The 23,709-nt window shown below is 38.5% G+C and overlaps 1 protein-coding gene across 3 annotated transcripts in view; it reads right to left on the bottom strand.

Annotated features, from left to right (window-relative positions):
• Window positions 1-1,453: 1,453 nt before the first annotated feature.
• The window catches only part of KLF7 (KLF transcription factor 7), a 108,630-nt gene continuing 86,374 nt past the window's right edge, over window positions 1,454-23,709 (bottom strand). For all 3 annotated transcript variants that reach the window (XM_001370333.4, XM_007501850.3, XM_056807561.1), the window contains exons 3-4: window positions 16,597-16,720; window positions 1,454-8,142 (exon numbers count right to left, since the gene is read on the bottom strand). In XM_001370333.4, the coding sequence (XP_001370370.1) occupies window positions 8,091-8,142; window positions 16,597-16,720 (176 nt within the window). In that variant the 3' untranslated portion in view covers window positions 1,454-8,090. The remainder of the gene's footprint in view (window positions 8,143-16,596; window positions 16,721-23,709) is intronic.

Below are 23,709 nucleotides of genomic sequence, written 5' to 3'. Positions count from 1 at the left end.
GGTTGCGTGCCTTGTCTAAGATCTCATAGTGACCATTGTGACCATCCTTTACTCTAAATCTAGCTTCCTTCCATTATACCTTACACCACATGGGAAGGATTGTTTCATTCTATCCGATTCTAGACAAAAGAGTCTTTCCATTTATCAGACATGTTAAATGAATTACCCAATGTCCCATAACTTATCAAGGGATAGAATAGCATAAATCCCATGCTCCTGACTCCCAGTTAGGCAAGCTTTTCTATATACACAGTTCAATCATGACTTAAAATACTTTCACTTCACATATTTAGTTATCATTAGACGATACTTCAGGTGAAATTATTTTTTTCAGAAACAACTTGTTCCTTAGTTCCCTAGTTTTTCTAGTCTTTGCTGTTCACTAAGGATAAAACTATGAGATCAGAAGATTGTCACTCAAATTCTTTATAAAACTATTTCCTTACCATGTTTCCCTACCTGAAGGGGGTGTAGCTTCTGACATCATCCTTGTAGTAACAGCTTTTCATGTAAACCTATTCAACTATACTTTCTTGTGGGATCCTCCCTTGACTATGGATCAAAGTCCAAGGCTTCATTCCCTTTAGTCATTTGCCTCTCATTTAATTCTTCCTCATGAACCAGCAAGTGATGATTTGGTCATGTTGCTTCCCTTTTGGCAAACAATGTATTTCACTTTTAAGTGGAAGTAGGAAGCAAGTATTATGGGGAAAAAGGTGTAGAAAAAAAATTGTACCCTTCATATACCTTCTTAATTTAACCCTCCCTTAAATCCATTGGGTTAATAGAACATTTCAAGCCCTTTGTTCTGATTCTTGAATTTATTTCAGGTCTTTATCTTTCCCCAATATATAGTCTTCCAATCCCAACACCTACTAGTTTCTTCTCTTCACTTTATTTCCAGGCTTACCACCTATCTTTGATCCCTATTTTATAGTCATGAGTCTCAAGGGGCTGCCCCTTCTGTAAGCCCCTGTCCTTCCGCCTTCAAAATAAACCATCTTCTAGAAACCCCTTTTCCCCACCTAAACAAGCTATGTCCTCTAACTCTCTCTTTTTTCTCCTCCCCATTATAATCAATAAATTCCTTCCAAATAGGCAACCTCCTTTAATGACCTCCAGAGTAAATAAGCTCCTACCTCCCAACCCTAAAAGAAACAACTTACAACAAACCTCCCCACTCCCCTTAAATAACTTTTCATATGTGACTCCATCTAAAATATTGCTTTTCAAAACCTCTACTCATTCTTCTTCCCCTCTGAGGCATTGAACCCTTCTTATCTAAGCTTTGAATGATCTCATTGGAAATGATTTTTTTTGTTTGTTTTACTATCAAAATCTAAAAGACTTGATGTCTACTGGCCCCTTTCTGTCCTGGAGAAAAAGTCCAAGTCTCACTTGTGCTTCTGTGATTTTTTTTCTATTGAAACGAGAAGGAGGATACACTGAGCCATTCCCAGGCCAAACACATTCTACTGTTTATTACACATATTACATTCTTAAATAAAAATGCGTCACATAACATTTTTTGCATAGATATCTTACAATATACCAATTTAAAAAAGAATTATGAAACAGACCAGTAACAAAAATAAATTTTTTTCTTCATTAATAATTTTGTAACATTAACATACCACCATCATATAATACAAATAATATTTTTAAATCTTAAGACTTTTGTACAGCAAAAAAACTTGACAAAGTAATATATTTATATATATATATAAAAAGCTTAAAAAAAATAAAATGTCAAAAAAAGGCAGAACTGAGGGCTATAAGACTGGGTACTTCTGTGATATATTATAAATACCAGAGAAGGCCTGAGAGAATGTGACTGTGGGGTTGAGGGGTGGGTCTCTCCAAACACACTTGTTAGACACATCTGGCAAAAGAAATGACATAGTGCAAAAAACAAATTTTTTCAAGCAGTATCTTTTTTTCAAAAAAAGAAAAGGAGGATCAGATGCAATTGAAAAGCAAATAAGTTTGTGCGTGGAAGAGTGTGAGAGTGAGAAAGGAACTCTGGGGGTAGATTTGGTGGTGAAGAGGAACGGTATAGGAAAACCACTAAACATTTATTTTGCCTTAAGTGTTGATAGGGGAGATCTGGGTGATAGTAAGTGGTTGTTGTTTTGTTTTGACCCCTTCTTGGTCATGAAATACAAATGCAAACTTAAAGGAAAAAAATAAAACTCTAGATTGAGCCTGTATTCAGATAGCAAATGCATGCTAGAAAAAATAAATCCAAGTCAAGAACCAGTCCATAAGCCAGAAAGCCTTCCTGGGTCTATGCGATTATTCTACCTGGAGCCCAAAGGCCTCACAGTTCAAATGTCCCCTCATTGTGTTCTCCTCCCAGCGTTGACTAATTTTAATATACTGGCAACTGTAAGCATTCTTTCCCTCCAAGGAAGATAATAGGCACTGGTGGCTATTCCACTTATAATATTCGCAGCCCGACTGATTTCCTTCGGTGAAGGTACCGCACACACATTTGTGTTTGTGTGTGTGTTTGTGTGTGTGTGTGTGTGAATACCACCCTCAGAATTTTGATGTGGGGCTCATTTTATGGCAGTATACAAAAGCTGGAGTGAAATAAATTGAAGATTTCCAAGCTTACAGTTGAAAAAACTTGTAAAAATAATCCCATAATCCCAATAAAGAATGCATCCATCTCCCCTCACAGTCATGGAGAAGCCCTGTTTGGAAAGGGGGATGCGGGGGGGGGGGCAAAAAACCCCAAAGCAATAAAGTCTCTAGTTTGGGATAGTTGGGGATTGAGGACTTAAGATGGTTCCTCTGTTTGTGGACACCTGATTCCCCTGGACTATAGCTAGAGAGCAGTATTAGGATTTGAAGGATGAATATAGTCAAGGATAGCTTTTCTATGATCTTCCAGCAAGGGAGATTTGAGAGAGTATTGAAGAGCAAGAGAAAACCCTGGAGCCTTAGGCTGTTAGCCCTGTGGTATTTCTAAGCAGGTTGTGATGTTGTGGTTCTTTATTCTGACACTTTTTGTTGCTTCCTCATCTCCTGGTCCTGAAGACTCTTGGAGAAGGGCCCCAAGAGGCCAGTCTAGTCTCTATTCCTAGGTATTAGAAGATTTCAAATAAGGTGCCCCACTGCATCAACCCTAGTGAATCACAACCTCCCAGAATTGCTCTCTTGCCCCCTGCGCATAGCTGTCAGAAGGACAGCAAAGGGACCCAAGAGATCAATCTGGCCTCCATTCACAGATATTTTAAGGTTGAAAATAAGGTACCCCACCACATGTATTTAAGTGAATAACAATCTCCCAGAATTTGCTCTCCTACCCCCTGTGCATGACAGCCAGTTACTTCTGGGAAATGCAAGCTGGAAAGCTTCAGCTAGTGCATTTCAATCAGATTCTAATTTCTGAAATTTTATTTTATTTTGGCAAAGATCTGGGGGCAGGATAACAGCCAGAAAAGCTGGCTGTCACAGAACAGAGATTTTATTTTTAAAGTGTCTGATTTTCCTGGTGGCATAATTAAATGCTTCGCATCCCTATACCTTTTTCCTGCCTTCTTCCCCTTCCCCCTCAAGGGTAAATAGTGGAAAATAGAAATGGCAAATATTACCCATACCATGGATTTTTAAGGAGTGACTTTCACAGAGGGGAAAAATTTTCAAAAAGATATTTGAGCCATTAGAAGTAGTTCTCTTGTTTAAATGTCTTATTAAATGGCATTGGATTAATAACCTTCTTTTGAGCTTAGCTACAGAATTGTTGCAGTGGCATAGTAATATTGATGTCTTAATATATTGAATACACACACCTCAAGGTTCAATTTATTTCCTCCCTTCAGTGCAAAAAAAAAAAAAATCCACACGGCTATCCTGGAAGCTGAGCCAAAGTGAAATCCTTCTTTTTAAAATCTCCTCTGCCTTCTAGGCTTGTAGGGAATTTTTAAAAGAGGAATCAGTGCAATTAAACATGCATATGAGTTTGCTTTTATCTCCTCAGAATCAAGCCATCCAAAAGAGCAGGGAGATGGTAGAGAGGGAGTGGAAGATGGGGGTGGAGGGGGTAATCTCCAGTAGAATCAGGGAGAAGTGATGAAATCAAGGAGATTTGTTATGATCTTTGCTGGGGAAAGCACATTGGAGGGGGAAAAAAAAGGAAAGAACCAGTTCATAAGAGCTCCATTCTGAGTCCAGGAATATTTTACAAGATGCTTCTTTGTCATAGAATTCAGATTATCTCTTTTTCTTGACATAAAACCCTTCACTAACAGGCTAATAGGCGGTGACAATTAGTCAATCAAGGGGGCAGGAGGCTCTGTGGGATATGTATACAACTGAGAGGCTGGTAGCCACGAGCAGCATTATGATTTAGGGGTACCCTGTCTTTGAATTATATTTGTGTGGCAAGGAGAAAAGACACATAAGCAGAAGAGAAAGAAAAATCAACAATATTTTCCATTCTGCAAAGTTAATTGTGAGCCCAGAGCAAAATATATTTGAAAGGTCTGTTACATGAAATAACATGTTGGCATTCTCCTTACATGGCTGGGATTTCCCAACATGTTAGAAGATACCAATTTAAATGAAGGAGGTCAAGAGATTGTAGTTCCAAAGGGAACAATTGGGAAAATACCACTCTTAACACCTAATCTTACTTAATTTTCTTACCTCTCTCATTATACACACACACACACATACACACACACACATATATATATACATATAGGCATCTATATGCACCAGTTCTACATATATGTACATGTATGTGTGTGTAAGATTGGTTTCTCAAATAGGCCCTTACAAATCATCCTTGTACCTTCTTACCAGCTGGTAAGAAAGGCATTTTCAGAGGATACTTTGACTCAATTGTTTCTCCTAAACAATTGCATCTAGTTCCTGTGCCAATTGGGGCTGGTTATAATTCACAGCTGATGCTTCAGCTTAAAGTAATATAGCTGTAAAGTAACACACATAGCAACTATCAAGTTCTTCACCAATTCTAATGTTCCAACAAATGAATCAGGAGTAAGAGTGCCACCACCAAATATCAATGAGTCCAGCTCTGGGAAAGGTCAGGAACAAATTAACAAAGGGTCTCACTGGTACGAGGAAAGATAGAGGAATTACCAAAACATTCCAGACATTCTGATGAGTACCAAAGGGCCCTTGTTCTGCCACATTTAAATGAGAACCTGACAAGTCCACAAATGACGATAGGAAGTAAATAATTAATGATTACTCTTTATATAAAAAAAAAAGTTATGGGTGTTATTTTTTTAAGAGCCTTGCATTGAATTGTCAGTTTAAAATTTAAGTTGCCTTGTAGACCCTTAATAATAGTAGCATTTCAAGAGGCAAGAGCAGCTATTGCTCAGGAGAGGACCCTCATGGATGTTGGCAGCCCAAGGCCTGTTGCCCCGAGTGATGTGATGTGTCCATGCACTCATGCTGAAGGCCGCAAACAGAAATGAGATTCTAGGGTGTCTACATTTTCATCTAATGCACTGGCTGGATGTGCTGCAGAGGAATACAGCTGAGGTTCAAGTACACTCACACACCCAGCTATCACCCGGAAAGGATGCTGCTCCACACATTCAAATGCAATCCCATGGAACTCCAGATGGAATGGCCAAAAAAGTATTCAAATGTAGAAGTAGAGAACTACAAGATTGTCAGCAAGCAGTGCTCCAGGAATTGTTTCTAACTTGTGTTTAAGTTTTACATCTTTGGAATAAAATTAATTTTTTTTCTTTAAAAATACCCTCCGACTAATGTTTATATCATTGCCTCCAGCAGATGGGTAGAATTTCTGTGTGTGTGTGTATGTGTGTATGTGTGTGTATGTGCATGTGTATGTTTGTGTATACATGATTGTGTTGATTTTTTTGTTGTTGTTGTAGAGTTTTTCTTTGTTTTGGTCCATGTCTCCAAAGAAATTCTATGGGCCAGACCTTAAAATCCCTCTCCCCCACCCTCCCACCCCAAACATCCAAATGGCAAGCCCACAGCATTTGGCTAAAGAGGCTCATTTACTCACAGTGGAGGAGTTTCAACATCTCAATGAAATCAAAAGTTACAGAAAGCTGAGGAAAATCAAGTGCCAAAGATCTTGATGACTACTCATGTTGTTTATGTTTAATTATTATTATTATTATTATTTTAAAGAAAGTTCAGTTTTGCATCCCAAATATGTCTGGGGTGACATTTTAACAGTCAATGAGTCAAAACAGTCAAAAAGGAGGGCAGGAGGGTAGCCGGCTGGTATGAAGGAGCAGCGACCATTGGTGGACCAAATGCCATTTTTGTTTTCTAGATGTGTCTTGAAGGGATGGTCCAAGAATATACAAAATATACAACCTGTCCTAGTGACCACCCCACCTGCTTGCATAGGCCATTTAATGGCCCTAAAGGCAGTCTTTGGAGTTGAGGCCAGTGCCAACCAGCTAGAGATACAGGTATATAGATCAATTTTTACGTGTGTGATGAAAAAGTGAGGAATCTAGATCTCCTTTGAGCTCCAAAGGTCAAATTGAACAACGGGCAGGATTTAGCTTGGTGAATAATTTTGGGGGCCACTGCTAGTCCTGGATGCTCTAAGTCACAAGCCATGCCTGGAATGAGCAATACTTCTCTCCCTTAGACAGAAAAACTCAACACTTTACATAAATGCCAGCCCTTCATTCCCACAATGGATTCTTAAAGTGTACCTTTCTTCCCTTCTGAACAAGCAGGATAATATGATCTCAGTGGAAATGAGAAAGAAGGATTGACTGATGCTGTGTGAAGCCTCTGGACTTGGGAGGCATCCTTGTTTTCCCCCCCACTCCTGGACGGAGGGGTATTTTTGGCTTTTTTTTTTTTGTCAGGTCATAACCCAAAGTTAGGTTAAAGACACAGCTGCCCTTTGAGGCTAGAGACATCTATGCTGTAACTGGTTAGTAGGGTCGCAACAATAACACACAACACAATTTGTTGATCACCATGGGCTGAGGCCAGCACGCCCCAAGGAGGATATAAGAAGTGTGATGTCACATCTGATTGGCCACTCCAAGATTCGGGCATCCAGGTGACGAGATAGTCCTAGAGGTTTTAGTCCATGGAGAAAAGATAAAACATTTAAGCTTCCAAATAAGCTTTTCAAGTTTTCATTAGCAAAATCAGAGAGATTAAAAAGAAAAAATCTAGCTATGGCAATAAGGTGAGGCCAAAGGGATACACTGTGATTTTTTTTCAAGGGTTTTATTCTCTTGGCCACTTTGAAGTCATGCTAGAAGTTTCCAGAATCCCTAGTGCATATGGTGTGCAAAAAGTAAGAAAAGAAAATTCCTCCTTCACGAAGTCTACACGATCGCAGGCCAGAAAGTGTAAGGTGTCATTCCACAGTCTACTGCCATTAAGGCCATTGGTACGGACTTGAAAAGATCTCAATAGCTCAGTCCTATGAAGAACCAAAACAGATCAAAAGGTCTGTGAGGAAGTCTGACGCTTTGAATATTGGGATTTTTCTGACACAAAGGACAAATGAACCAAGAGGTTAATTTTGGCTACCAAACTGGGATTTGGTTTTCTAGGTCATTTTTTTCCCCCAACCATTTAAAAAGACGACAAGTTAGTGCTACAAGTATGCAACTTTAAGATGATGTATTCTCCTATAAAGTTGCATTGAGAAGCAAGTTAAATAAGCCCCTCTTACTGCTGCTGTCCACCTGCAGGGAAGTCACATCCATTTTCTTTGAATTCCATTGCCAACAGCGGGATGCAATTCCGATAGCGCTGAAGTAAGCAGCCTTTCTGCCTTGCTGAGAGTTCACCTGGTTTCTTCATCATCTTCTACCATCTGGCTAGGGCAAGGCATAAAGAACAAACGTAGATATCTCGAGTATAGTTGAGTGCATGACAGAGTGTGTGTGCGTGCGTGTGTGTGCGTGTGTGTGTGTTTGTGTGTGTGTACACAGAGGTTTATATGTGAGAACTCTCTCTGTCTCTCTCTTTCTCTCTCTTCCGCAAGGCAGCAAGTTCTGACCAAATTCCAGCCCTCTGTCTAAAGAGTCTTCCTTTAGACAACAGCCGGTGCCATGGAGCTCCTCTGGTCATTAGGTTATTTAGATATGTCTCTTCATATGGAGGGCAAGGTGGTCAGACCTGGAAAAACACCTAAGAAAATAAGAAAAAAAACATAAAATTAATGTGCTGGATAAAAGGAGAAGTCTCCTAGATAAGAGATGAGGATCACTCTTCTCTGACAGTAAATAATCTCTGTGTATCATTTACTGACAACACTCCAAAGTTATAGAACCATGATCAAAGGAGCTCTGATTGGTCTTGTAAAGAATCTTGAAGATCATCAAAAATCAGTAATAGTGATAAATCTGACAATAGAGCCAGACCTAGAGACGAGAGGTCCTAGGTTCAAATCTAACCCCAGACACTTCCCAGCTATGTGATCCTGGTCAAGTCACTTAACCTCCATTGTCTATAGCCCTTGCTGCTTTTCTATCTTGGAACCAATACACAGTATTAATTCTAAAATGAAAGGTAAGGATTTTGTGAAAAATAAAAAAAATAATCATTCTGATGATGATAATAGGTAATACTGATAATGCCCTTTAAGGTTCACAATATCCTTCTTGCATTTATCCTTTCATTGGACCCTCATAATAGCTCTATGGAGCAGGTATTATAATTATCCTCCATTTGACAGATAAGGGTGAGAGAGAATAAACCACTTTTCCAGAGTCACACAGATAATATAATTTGAGGAGATATGCCAGGCTTCAAGACCAGTACCCTATCTACTACAGTTTCTTCTAGTCCTCTCATTTTACAAATGATAGAATTGAAGCCCAGAGAGTTTAAGTGACTTGCCCAAAGTGGTAAGAACAAGAACAAAGACTCAAACTTAGGTCTTCTTTCTAGTACCCCAATACTCAATTTTAAAAAAAATTTACTTTGAAAATATATTTTAATTTCATATATATATATATATATATATATATATATATATATATATATATATATATATATATATATATATATATATATATAGTTCACCCACCTAACACAATCTAGTTATCTAGGCAGTCAATGGCATTACAAACACAAAACCTATCATTGGTATCAAAAAAGCCATGGAGTACATCCTCAATTTTTACCATTGTGATCAACTGTAACATAAGCTCTTTTTGCCTCTTTTTCTACCATTCATAGTTAGGGCTGAAGAGTTTCAATAGAGTCAGGCTGTTAGAATGGAAACTGTCACAATGTCTGGTGTGAATAGTTTCCTATACTCCCATTTGGCCTCCTTTCCCTTAAGACTAATTGAGAACACTCTCCAAGGCTTTTCTTGTCCCCAAATAGAAATATCCATAGTCAGAAGCACTTAAAAATATGGATAGTTGTTTTCAAATTTTCTCTTTAAGCTAGAGCATTTATGAATGATCTCATATTCTTCACATTCGCTTTCCTTAAGTACAAAATTGTAAAAATACATAATTTAAGATACAACTATAGTCTATAGATAGCAAATATAGATGAATATTTACTATGTTATTAAATCCCTAAACCTATTTTTCATGGTAGGTAAGTTTTTCGATGCAGATTTCTTCTTTATTTGAGTAACTGGGGGCTAGCGAGAAGGAAAAGTTACTTCCCTCCATGAGACCACGATGAAATGAATGTACAAAAGATCATGGTAGTGTAAGAAGAATCATGTTTCTTCTACTAGGCAGAGAACTCTCTCATCCACCTTACACACATAGTGTATGCCTCACTACTAAATAGATAGAAACTTGGCAATAACCAGTAAAAGACCAACCGTAGGACCCTAGATTGAGAATTGAAAGGGACCTTCTCAAAGGTCTCATTAAGTCCAATTTCTTCATTTTGTAGATGAGGAATCTGAGCCCCCCAAGAGGCTAGATAATTTATCTAAGGGCACACAGATTATAAGTGAAAGACCTGGGACCTCTGACCCCAAGTCAAGTATCCTTCAGAGTACACCATGTTGCCTCTCCAAATACATACAAATAATAATAATTATTATTATAAATTGACTATAAAGGATCATAAATTGACTATAGAAAAAAAACCTCTGAAAAATAGGACTTAAAAAGTCTCTGTAAAACACAGATTCACATGTCCTAGGTAAGTATCCACCATTATTTCAAGCAATAGTTTAATAAATCCTCTACTAAGGACCAACACTAATGAATCATCATGTTATAGAAGAGTCATTGGATGATCAAAAGCTATGCCAGCACCGATAGGTTTTCTACGCTGGAAGAGCTTTAGGATAGATCCTGTCTATGGACTGTGAGTTAGTCTATCAAACACCAGCTCTGGGAGCTACATCTCTAGGTGATATTTTTTGACTATGGTAAGCTCTTAAAGATTGGAAGGATTGAGATCTCCATCAATAGAGGGAATAATCATATCAATGGGATCATAGATTTGAAGAACAGAAGTAACAAATCAACAAAAAGATTTGGACAACCTCCTTTAGGGGCATATTTAAGAATATTTGGCTTGCTTACATGTCAACAGAGTAGTGTCTCTTTCCTAGTGAGCATATTTGAGTGTATAAAAACACTGAACAGCATGGTGAGAATTTGGGCATGCCAGGAGTCAGGAATACCTGAGTTCAAATCCAGTCTTGGATATTGACTAGCTGTGTAACTCTGGGTAAGTCCCTTAAATCTGTTTGCCTCAGTTTCCTCCTTTGTTTTTTTATTTTTTCAATTTTATTTAATTAGTCAATTTAGAACATTATTCCTTGGTTATAAGAATCATATTCTTCCCCTCTCCTCTCCCATCCCTTCCCATAACTGACATGTAATTCCACTGGGTTTTACATGTACCCTTGATCAGAACCCAAGTTTCCTCATTTATAAAATGAACTGAAGAAGGAAATGGAAAACCACTCCAATAGCCTTGCCAAGAAAATTCCAAATGGATTCACAATCAGGTATGACTGAAACAACTGAACAACCAACATATCACTAGATATAGACTTTAACATCCAGGGTTTTTTTTTTAATATAAATTAGTCATGATAGGTCAGTGTTCAGGAACTAGACATTTCCTTGTAGGCTACCCAATTCTTCCTTTTGTCCTGTGTCTTATTTCTCCTTCTCATCATTCTTTTAAAAAGGCAGTCTACTCTAAGAGTTGTTAAAAATCACCTATCACCTTTCTGGTTGAAAGAAAGAACCTGATGGGTTTAGGCAGGTGGCTAAGAGGTCCCAGGAACAAAACTATGAATAAATAGGGAACATCCTGGAAATTGAACTGAGGAACTGGAGTCAAGGTGAGAGGGTAAGAAGCCCATAGGAAGAATTAAACTAATGGAGGAAAAGAAGGGAATGGAGTGGCTTGTTCTCACTGCCATTAAAGCCAAGGGCTATCAGGAAGAGATTAAAATAAAAAAGTGGGAAGATGTAGGAAGTAAGAATCCAACAGTTCTAGCAAAGGAGAAAAACATTTTCTCTAATTTTGCAATAGAAACCATTTAGGTTTAAGATAGGATTCAAAGACTATGCCAGCACTGGTAGGCTCTGTATGCTGGAAGGGCTTTAGTATAAGCCTTGTCTTATAATAAGATTTGATATGCAGAAGTTTCCTTTATCATTCACTTTTCAGAAATGTGCTTACCCAATATCCATAGCCAATCATTCAACAAGGATATAGTGAATATCTCATATGTGCCTAGCTCTGTGTATTGAGATATAGCTCTATAAAACTGTGCTTGTGCTAAAGAAATGCAAGTTCCTGTGGGAAAAAGGAAATCAATGGAAATCTAACAAAACTAAAATTCTAAAGCACTGGTAGTAGCTTTAAGGAAATTTAGCTTAGTTGTTGGCTAGTGCCATTTATCACTGTTACTTGTTACAATTCCAAACACTGTATGAGAAGAGTTAGACTGGATCCCTATTCATTGCACTTACTTTTTGATAGAGCATCATCATCATACTCAACCATTATTAACAACTATTTATGGAACTATATCAGTGAACTGGATTATGCCCAGATCCTGTCCCTCTTTCTCTTCTGATTTACTGGACACAAATTAGCTCAAGACCAAAAAGAACTTGACAACTGATTAGAAGTAATACATGATACCAGGTAAGTCTGGAATCCAGAAATACAAAATCCAATCCTTCCAAGAGGGTAAGAAAGACAAGAACTCAAGTCCTTCTTTCAACAATAGCTAGTTGCCTCAGTGGATTGAGAGCTAGACCTAGAGACAGAAGGTACTGGAATCAAATCTGGCCTCAGACATTTCCTAGCAAGTTGTTTAACCCCCATTGTCTAGCTCTTACTGCTCTTCTGCTTTAGAAACAATACATAATATTGGTTCTAAGATGGAAGGTAAGGGTTTATTTAAAAAACAAACAAACATCTAATAGTTGTGGGAGCTTAGACAAGTCACTGGTTTTCTGAGCCTCACTTTTGTCATCTTTAAAAGGAGGATAAAAATATTTGCTTTGCTGCCTATCTTAAAAAGACATTAAAAGGAAAGTATTTTGTAAATTGAAAAAATGCTACATAAGTAGGGCACGTAGGTGGCACAGCAGATAGAGCACCAGGCCTGGAGTCAGGATGACTTGGATTAAAATCTGGCCTCAGAAATGTTCTAGTTGTGTGCTCCTGGGCAAGTCACTGAACCCCTGATTGCCTAACCCTTTCTCTTCTGTTTTAGAGCTCTTCCTATAACATAGAAAGTAAGTTGTTGTTTTTTTTAAGTGCTACATAAATGTGGGTCATTTATTATTAAGGATAACAACATAGAAGACCTTAAATGATCATAATTGGTCAGGTACAGAAAGCGAACCAAACTCTGAAGTTGTCATTGCTCTTCCTTTGAAAAGAGGTAAAGATGGGGCAGGGAAAAATAACACAGTCATTAGAGACATATGGCTGCCAAAACAAATAGCCATCTTATTGAGCATCAAAGGGACGCATAGCCGCTGGCATTTCTAGCTAAGACTGGGCTGGTCTGAGAACCCCACAGGTCTACTCCTTTCCTCCAAATGCCCTGATCACTTCTTGCATTTCCTCTGCCAGAAGCAGCCTTTCTTGGACTCTTGCAAGCCTGCTGAGTCAGTGGTACAGTGACACTGGCTATTAGTGCTAATGGGAACAAAGCATTGTTTCCTATCAGCAGCGTCATGCTATGTGAAAGCATTTCTGTAAACAAAGAAGCCTGGTGCCTCCCTCTAGCTCTTCCCTCTTGCAGCTGGTGAGAGTGCGAAACATCCTCATCAAACAGTAAGGGGGTTATCAGTGAGAAGGCCAAGAAAACAGCATGGCCTCCCTCCTCCCAGCCACAGCAACGTCTTGAGTGTGAAGAGCTCCATGAGATATCAGAGATGGGCAAGTCCATCTCCACCATGCAACACACATGGCAGTTGAGATACCACGTTACGTGCATACTTTTTGCCAAAGAAAACCCAAATCCTAGCAGGTAGCTCAGTAGGATGACCTTGTTAAACTGAAAACTGGATTAAAAGCAAGAGAGGGCGCAGATTCCCATTCACTGGAACTCTGGCTGGATCACTGCCCCATGCCGGTATGGGGCATTAAGACAATTTTAAAAGTGAGACTCGCTGTAGGAGGTCAGGAATGGTAATCATCCACAGGTCCAGGGCTTTTCTCTCCCATATCTTTGTGCGATGTCAGCTCCCTCTCTAGTTCCCCATGCCACATCCCAAATAAATGCTATTCTTAGCACATAAATGCTGATTGAAAAGAAAGGTGGCTTGCCAATTCAAACTAACCCTGGCATTTGTGTGTCCTGAAGGCTCAGCACAAACCTCAGCCCCTGGATTCAAGGGTACCTATTGTTTGCCTGTCTCACACAACTGGGAGATGGATGAATTTATGCTTTTCCTCTTAAGAGGAGAGGAATTCATGTCATCCAATCAGTTTCTATCACCTGCAAATTTCCAGGTCCAGAAACCAAAACATGTTGAAATCAAAGGCACAAAATACAAGAGACTACCAATATATCCATCTTCCCCTCCCCTTCCACAAACACAGCTTCAATGGTTTGGTCCAGTTCTCTTCACTGATCGCATGAATGGACACATTTCTGACGCACTTGTCTTAAGAAGGTTGTACGTTCTTCAACATGGCAGGTGATGGGAGTTAGAAATATTGTATCTAGCAATCATCCCGAAATACTTCCTTTCCTTCCAAGTACTGACCGACTGCATCAACCAATGTTGCTGCACTAACACTGAAAAGTCTTCACTGCTCTTCAGAAGAGGGCAGCGAATTTGAGGGGTAGGGTTAGACTTGATTGACTACCAGCCAACTAAAAACACCTGAAAGCTCCCAAAGAATTTGTCCTCCTGGGGACAAATCATAAATTTTATGTATGTTAATTATGTATATTATGTATGATATACATAACAAAAAATAAGCATAATTGGGATACTGCAAAATATTCCAATCTTCCCATAAGAAGCACTTCCATTAATCAAGGAAAAGATTTGGCTGGTTCAGGGATGAGAATAAGAGCCAATAGATAAGAGGATGTGTTGAAATGAAATGATCCTCAGTAGGAAGACAGATCTTGGTGGATGTTAACTCAGTGAGTCTTGGGGCAATACATACAAGGGGGGAAAAGTACCCCCTCCTAATAGGATTGGGCAGACTCTTGGAGAACGAGCAGTAACAGTTTAACCAACTATACTTCCATAGGTCCTAGTGGGAAATTTATTTTTTTAGCTTTAAGAGGAAAGGTTCTTATTTAATTCTTAAAGAGTAATAATAAGATGGGAAATAAGCCCTTCTAGGAGGGAGGGGAAAGGTAGGAGCAAAGTGGGGGGGGGGGAGGGGGACTGCCAAAAACAAAGAAACATGAATTCTCTTTTCTAAATGTCTAGAGAATGAGGAAAAGGTCTCCTATAGCCTCAGATGTGGTTTATCCTGTGTTTCATTGAAACAAACAAAAGCTAATGTAGGGCTAACAGGCAGAGGAAGCCTTGGTGAAAGGGGACTGCAGTGGGACATCAGGGCTTGGGAAGACAGGATACGACACTGATCGTATTTCCTTCCTTATGAAAGCTGGGTCTTTGTTTACATCCTGTCCACCCCCTCCTGCCATCCTGCATGCTCTTAGCCAACTCAGAGAGCCCAGAGGCTTTCAGTTAGCCTTTATTGTATTATAAGCATTTTTCTTATCACAACCGAGACCCTTAGTATTGCATTAAAAAGACAGTTAATTTTCTTAAGCTTCTTTTTTAATACAGAAATAGGATTAGAAGGATAACACGCTCAGATGCAAGCACGTTATTTGATTATGTCTAAACCTAATCCTGGCTTCACCTTGGTCTGCACAGTCTCCAGTTTGGGGGTTTTATTGGTTGATAATGTCAGCGCTGTCAGATATTATTACTTGGGCAGTGTCTGCTCTTACTTGTCCTTTCCTCCACTCCCAAATTCTAAAGACTTGAAATTAAATTTCAGGATAATTCTTTGAAGCCTCTCCATCTTGTAACTCTTGGACCTTTCTCTCTTTTCAAAAGATCAATAGATCTAGAGCAGGAAGGGACCACAGAGGCCAGCTAATCACACAACCCCTTCATTTTAAAGGTGAGGAAACTGAGGCTCAAGACTTGTCCAGTCACCCAATTTATCAGGGGAAAGATTTGAAGCCAGGTCCTCCTCCTCCAAAATCTCTGACTCTTGTCTTAAAAGGACAGGAAATATCCTCAGAAAACAGAGACCCAGCTTCATGACAGGCAGGAACACAGAGCAGGAATCTGATATCCAACTTATTTTGGCTCCAAAGTTCTACCCTTTCTACTGATAGCAGGCAGCCAGATGTGAACCCTTCTTTGGTGAGTGTTCATAGTGCCAGGTGTTCCAAAAGTCTTACTGCCATTTTAAGCTGTTCAATCTTAAAACTTTGGGACCCCCTTTACTTTGTTTGAACATCTCTTGTACACTTTCACATTTTACTTTGTATTAAACATCTTTGTGTGCTTGGCTTGCTAAAACAACTTCTAAATGGCAAGTTTTTGAGATATTAGACCCTATCTTATTCATCTTTTTAAATTTCTTCATTTCTAACACTGGCTTCCACATAGCTGGCACTTAATAAGCTTTATTCCATCAAATTTAAGGGTTTTTTTTTCTATATCTCCCCAGTGGCTGACATATACTAGGTGCTTAATAAATATTTACTGAGTGAATAAATAAGTAGAATTATTAAGAAGTTGTTTTTAGGAGAAAGCACTTTGTATTTAAAATTCTTTCTCTAAGAAGGAAATACTAGAATATAAGATTATCCCTCATGACTAAGAGAAAGGAGAGAGGGGAAGGAGTAGTATATTAGCCCACAGACTTGTTTTCTTCCTTAGCATAGGACAAAGTAACTAGGGAACTCACAGCTAGTAGAATAGAATTAAAATCCCAAACCATGTTTTCAGCCTTCCTATTTAACACTGCCATGTGAGAGCACATCTCTGGTTCCAGTTCTCTTAATGGAGAGGCCAAAGCTATACATGCTTTGGAAAAGACTAATGTTTAATCCTCCAGGCTGATCTGTTGTGCACTTCTCCCCTCCATCAATTCCCCAAATCATCTCATAAACCACTTTACCTGTCGCAGTGGTTGCATTTAAAGGGCTTTGCACCTGTGTGTTTCCTGTAGTGCCTTGTAAGCTCGTCACTTCGTGCAAAACGCCACTCACACCCTTCCCATGAACACTTATAAGGCTTCTCACCTGCAGGAAGAGATGAAATGAGGCCTGTTAGTAAATGGCAGCATAACCGTTCCATTGCACATCACCACCTCAATGGCCAATATCTTGGAAAGAGCTACTTAAAGGGTACAACTCCCTGGCTACACGCATGGCCAAAATGGAGAGATTAAACTGGACCTCAATAGTGTTCTTCCAAGGTCCCTGCATCTGGAAATTCTATTTTGGTTCCCAGAGTTAGGGCATTTCCTTCAACTTGTAGAGCAGTCATTTCTGATCCCAGGAGAATGCTCACCCCCACTGCCTGAGCAGGAAGGAAATGTGCTATTTTCATTAGAACCACAAATGCTTCTAATTCTATTTTCCACCAGAACCTACGGTAATTCACCATTTCTGGCTTTTTGGTCACCCCTCCTCCTCTCTTTTTCCCTATCACCACAAACTGTAGGCTTGTGGCTGATTTATAAGGACAGCAACTCACGACTCCAAGAGTGACTGGTTCCTTCCAGTAAATGCAGGTGAATAAATAGGCAAGAGGAAGAACCACAATCTTAGGGAGCAGAAGGCAAATAAAATATGTGGAAGGTCTCAGTCTCCACATTATCTTCAGCCATAAAAGCCCTGTTTAGCAAAGCTCAGAGCTCAATGCTACGCCCTGACATAGACTGCTACCTGAGCTTTCAAACCAATTTTTGAGGCATGTTTTGGCCAGAATGGGGCTCTTACATCACTAAGTCTGAAATTATAGCACTTAGGGTTTCCTGAACGACCTTTCCATATAGCAACTACAGACCCAGATTTTTTTTAAAGCCTTTTTACTCATCATGTCTATCCCCAAACATGACACACATTAATACTTTTCACCATATGGAAGGTCAGTTTCAGGAAAAATCCCCATAAGATGACAGCTGTAGGCATTGATTTACTAATAATAATAGGTGACTTTTATACAGCACTCCAAGGCTTTCATAGAGTTTTATGTTCCTTATTACATTTGATCCTTAGGACGACTAGATGACGTGGTTACTAAAAGTATTTTCACCATCTTTCCCACCCTTTCTGCCTCCCACCATGGGGTGGGGGAGTGAAATCCTGATCTATTATTTCATCCGTGCATCAAATTCCCAGTTTGGAAACTCTCCTCTGATGAAGAATTATCAAATCATTTTTTTTTAATTCCCCCATTAGCTTACGAGTTCTTTGAGGGCAGAGACTGTCTTTTGTTCTTTTTGTATCTTGAGCACTTATCTTAGTGCAGTGCCTGGCATAATAGGTATTTAATAAATATTTACTAATGGACTGATAATCTTAGAGAGGTACCTGGAGACACTGAATGGTTAAGTGATTTGTCCATGGATAATCAGCTAGTATAAATCAAAAATGGAACTTGAAACCAGGTCTTTCTGCTTGCAAAGCTAGTCCTTTATCCATTGGATTATGTTGCCTCTAATTACATCAGATGGCTGAAGAAACTCAGAGTCAGAAAGTTTCAGTAATGTTCCCAGTCAATCATATAACTCATAAGAATTGGAAATAGGATTAAAACTAAGGTTTTTTTGTGACTCAAAATCCAATGCTTTTTTTTTTTTAACCTTAACTCTCAGTCTTAGAAACAACTCTAAAGATAGAAGAGCATGGGAATACAAATGGAGTTAAGTGACTTGCCCAAGGTCACACAGCTAGGAATTTTCTGAGGTAAGATTTGAACCCAAGTTCTCCTGACTCAAGGTCTGGCACTCTATCCACTGTGTTATTAATTTATTTCACAAATCCAGCACTCTTAAAGTTATATCTTAGTAATTCTGAAGGCACAGAGGACAAATGCTTATTATGATTGAGATCCAATTAGTTTTCCCATTATTTCCACTTTGGCAGGCTAAATTTGTCCTTCACTTTGAAACATTAAGAAGACATTCATTGTCCAGACCCAACATTTGACCTATGTTCATCTGTCTACCTTCCCTCCTCTTTATTTTTTAAAGTTTATTTACTTACTTAATTTAGAATATTTTTCCATGGTTACATGATTCAAGTTATTTCTCTCCCTTCCTCCCACCCCCCCTCCAATAACCAATGAGCAATTCTACTGGGTTTTATATATGTCATTGATCAAGACCTATTTTCATATCATTAATATTTACACTAGAGTGATCACTCAGAGTCTGTATCCCCAATCATATTCCCATTGACCCATGTGATCAAGCTGTTGTTTTTCTTCTGTGTTTCTACTCCCACAGTTCTTCCTCTGGATGTGGATAGTGTTTTTTCTCATAAGTCCTTCAGAATTGTCCTGGATTGTTGCATTTCTGCTAGAAGAGAAATCCTTCCCTCCTCTTTAAGATGTGATTACAAAAGAGACAATTCTTTTTAAGTCAACTTTACACTAAATCTAAATCTTTTTATGTCATTTTTCCTTCACAAAATCAGTGTTATTTTGAGCAAAAAAAAAAACCCAGATATTTTCTTTTAAACATTCTAAGTATTTATGAATGAAAATTAGAGACATAGGAGTAATCAGGAATCAGTATTAAAAATCAGAGGGAAAAATGCATATTCTTCTGATTGCTATCTTGAGTCTAAATTTGGAGAAGATACAACAGTAAAGCATAACAAACATTGTATGCACACTTAACCTGTAACTTGACAGACTGCTAGTGGAAATACAATATCTAAATAGGCCAGGACCTTATTGAGCTTACAATCTAATAGAGAGAGAAAATACTAACACAGATAGCTGTCTCTTTTTGTCCTTTTGTGAAATAAACAAATTCCAGGTAAAAGATTGATCTCATGCCTTTTCTTTCTTGTCATACTACCTACCTCCTAATCTGCTCAATTGACACACTCAAACCACCAAAGACAATATTTATTACCTCATGTGATAAGACACAACCAAGTTTGGCTTTTTCTAACTTTATTCCCAGGAAAGGTGAGGTCCCTTTAAGATTTCTTCATTTGTGCCTGGGATATTAAAGAGGAAGTGATGGGAGAGCTAATTTCTCCTTGGGCTTGCACTTATGGGACTGAATGCTTGAGGGGGAATAAGTAAGCTCTCTCTCCAAGAGAAGGGAGAAAAAGGTTTCATCTTGGCAGCTCCGGCCATTTACCAATGTTATTGATCACTAGGGAGACTTTGAAATGGAAAAATGGCTCTGATCAGCACAAGGACACCACTGCTGACTAACTATTCGACTTCAGAAATTCAAAATGTCCTCCACTCCCAAATATCTTTAAAAAGCAAATAGGGGAAAAGCTCTTCAAGCCTCCAAGACCAAACAAAATTGAAATCCCTACAAAAGGGCATTGAGGAAATCCCATGAAAGACTGCAGCAGTGAACGCTAGAAATCAATCCATCTCTCTAGCTGACTTCCTATTGTAGGGGAACTGTGTTTTGAAGGACAATGGGAAGGGGAAGAGAGAAAGGAAAATGAGGAAAGCTAAGGATGTTATTCTTTAATTCAAAGCAAACATTCCTCCCCCTCCCTCACTCCCTTCAACTAGATTTAGTTATTTATTGAATAAGGTTTTTTTCTTTGATGCCCAATAAAACTTGATGGTGCTTTCCTGGTAGATAATATATGGACTGAGTTCCTCATCCAGCAGGGATCTCCCACCTACTTTTTTCCAGGTCCCTCTGGGCAGTTCTAATATCTACTCTCTCTGAGTATTACTATAACTAACTTCTAGCAACACAACTTCAGGCAGCTGGAATATTATTTATGAGTGTTATAATTTTAAGTCTAAACTGCTCTCAGTGTGGGAGATGCCATCTAGCATCCATAAACATGGCACCTCTGGACTTCAATGGCTACCTCTTATAGTTTCATAAAGATTTCTGCCCCTCTCTCTGATTGGTTTGCTTATACCATGTCATGGCTGATAGCAGATATAAAAGTGAAATGAAAATAGCAGAACATCAGGGGCTCTTATCAAAACAAAAAGGGCTTCTGTACCCCTTGTCCCAAATCCTGCTGGATCTAGAGACTGGGGACCTGAAGAAATACAAGTCATTATTGCAATGACTGTGCAACTTCAGACAAGTAGCTTCCTCATCTCTAAAATGGCATATTTCAACTCAATGGATCTTGACAATCCTATGACTGCTTCCAGTTAGAAATTCCTGTGATAGTCTTCTCTCAACAGAACCTGGAAGCTAGAAACGGTTCACAGGAAAGGGCAAATGAATTCACAGAGGTCTGTTTGTGTGATAATAATAATAATAATAATAATAATAATAATAATAATATAAGAGATAACCCCCCCAAGACACATTCTTATCTGGAGAGAAGCTCAGTTTGTAAAAGTCACAAAAATATATGGACAGGATGATAATATTACCTTGTCCATAATATTAATTAGAAAACTACCCATGCCTTATGCTTCCCTGTAACTTGCTGTGGTAGTTTGAGGTTACATTAAAAAGAACAATCATAGACTTAGAGTACAAAGCATTGAATCCAACACTCTCATTTTATTAGATGAGGAAACTGAGGTCCAAAGATATTAAAGAGATTTGCCAGAGGCTACACAGGTAGTGAATATCAGAATCTGAATTTGAACTCATGCCCCATGGCTCTTTTCAGTTCATTAAGCATTTCAAATTCAGAATCTGTTCCTTTACATCACTTGTGGCTTCTTACAGAGCTATTGGAAAAGGTTGAAACCCTAGAAGAGGGTATAGGTTGGCAATATAAATAGATATGTGGCCCATAAAAACTTAATAAAGGAAGTGTGTGGTAAAGGCATATTTATGTAGGGGTTGGGGGACAAGGAAGATTGAGTCATAGGAAAAAAAGCCAATCTCTAACACACACACAAAAAAAATGTTATTGGTACAATGGCATAGAACATAGAACCAGGAGGATCCTGGTCCAACTAGTGATGCATCTCTTATGTTTTTCTACATCTAGCAGAAAAAGACTACCTGAATGGTTGTTGGAAGAGGGACAATTGCCCTGATTAGCAATGCTAATTGTTAAGCAATTGTTAGGATCTACCCAGATTCTTTTATTTTCCTGTGTATTGTGCTATATAATAAGGAAGGAAAATGGATGGTTTTTTGCCTCACATGCTCTTTGCCTTCCCAAGTACCTCATGAGAGTGGCTGACAATGTCCCCCCATCCCCTCACCACCAGAAATGGCAAACTCCCTATTGCTGCCCCCAACCTAAACAATGAGCATCCTTACATTTCCTTAAAGACCCTGATCTTGTGCCTGATAACCCAGTCCTCTTGAGTGTTACTCCACAGGGACAGCAAGTGCGTCACTTTATGAAACGCACTGGTGCAGTTGCTTTCCGCTGATGGACTTGGTGGATCTGTAAGTGCGATTTCAAATATACTGTGTTTTCAGTTGTCTTCTTCAGTCTAATACTTTTAGGCTATGAGACCCTGAACAAGTCACTTCACTTCTGCTTGTCTCAGTTTCTTCAACTGTCAAATGCGGATAATAATAGCACCTGTCTCCTAGGGTTGTGAGGATCTAGTGATATAATACCCATAAAGTACTAAGCATAGTATATTATATTAGTTATTATTACTATTATGAACATATCACATTCCAATTCACCATGAAATAAAATTTTGAGCAACATAAAGCTTAAAAACAATAGAAAAGTTACAAAAAGGCACACAAAACAGATAGGAAAGACAGATATGGGCATAGATAGTAATTCTGAGAAAACCATCTTTTTCCATCAGGTTATCCTCACAGAGAAATGAATTTGATAGTCACATTGGGGAGAAGCAGCAGCAGATAATAATAATATATTTATATAGTGCTTGAAAATGTGCAAATTGCTGTATATATTTGTTATCTATCATAGAGAGAGCGGTGGTGACTCTATTGAAAATAATAATCTAAAACAGGGACTGACCACCATATTAGAATATCATGTCAAAGTTGTACCTGTTAAGAATGAAGCAATATCACTTTTCTTTGGTTGTAAGAAAGGAAAAAGAAGAAAAGGAGAATCTGAAGAAAGAGGATGACTTTATCATTTGCTAATTTGTTCAGGCATTCATTACATTTAACAGGATACCCAGCATGGAACACTCACAATTTGTTTATCACTGTATACAACCTATAAATGAACAGTTCCTGCCTCCTTGAATTTAGAACATTTACTCAATAAATTTTTTTTGGTATCGAAAATAAAACTTCTAAAAGGACAAATGATTCAGAATAACTCTTTCCAAACTAGAGCAACAGTCCAACATTGTTACAAGCATGAAATTAGAGTTAAATTGCCTGCATGTGTGTGAATTATACATTCCTAAAATTATTAGAACAATACCCCAATTCAATCAACCCAAAGTTCCTAGGTAAAGGGAGATGGACTGTACTGCTAAAATTGTTTGCATTAATCCTTAGAACCAAGTAGATCAAGTGCCAAACAAATGACACATACTGACTCCAGATAAATGAGAACTTCTAAGCACGCTCGGTAATTCTAAAATTTAGGGAAATTGTTGATTGGGAATGGTAGAGGTAACATCCTGAAATCACAAGTCCAGTATCTATCACTGTCCCCTATATAAGCTTATTTCCTGCAGCTCTGAAAGCTGCTCTAGATGCTAGCAGAAATTAAGCTATAGGAATGTAAGAGGTTTTGTCACACTCAACCAATGAATTCCAAGCCTAATTCTGAGATATAGCAGAGTATTAGCAATTATCTAAAGACCTGCCACAAAAGTTTTAATATTCAATCTATATTCATTTGCCTTAATTTAAAAAATGAATAGCAGTCCACCATTACTCATATGTCTAGATGAGGTGTGAAAAGAATTATGGTAGTACAATCCTGAAAAAAAAAGGGGGGGAATTAATGCAAAATATACAGCCTTCAACATTAACTAACGTACTTCCCTCCCCTTGGTTATAATTGCTTAAAACTAGCTAATACACACTGCTCTGACACTGGTTAGCATAGGGAAGGCTGTGTCTTTCAGGAGGAATGGAGTGGGAGATTATTTTGCTGGCCCAAAGATTATTTGATTCTACTTTCTCTCT

Source organism: Monodelphis domestica, chromosome 8 (assembly GCF_027887165.1).
Source record: "Monodelphis domestica isolate mMonDom1 chromosome 8, mMonDom1.pri, whole genome shotgun sequence".
In the NCBI taxonomy this organism is placed as follows: Eukaryota; Metazoa; Chordata; class Mammalia; order Didelphimorphia; family Didelphidae; genus Monodelphis; species Monodelphis domestica.
Note: the sequence above shows the minus strand (reverse complement) of the source record. Positions and strands in the feature narration are given on the sequence as shown.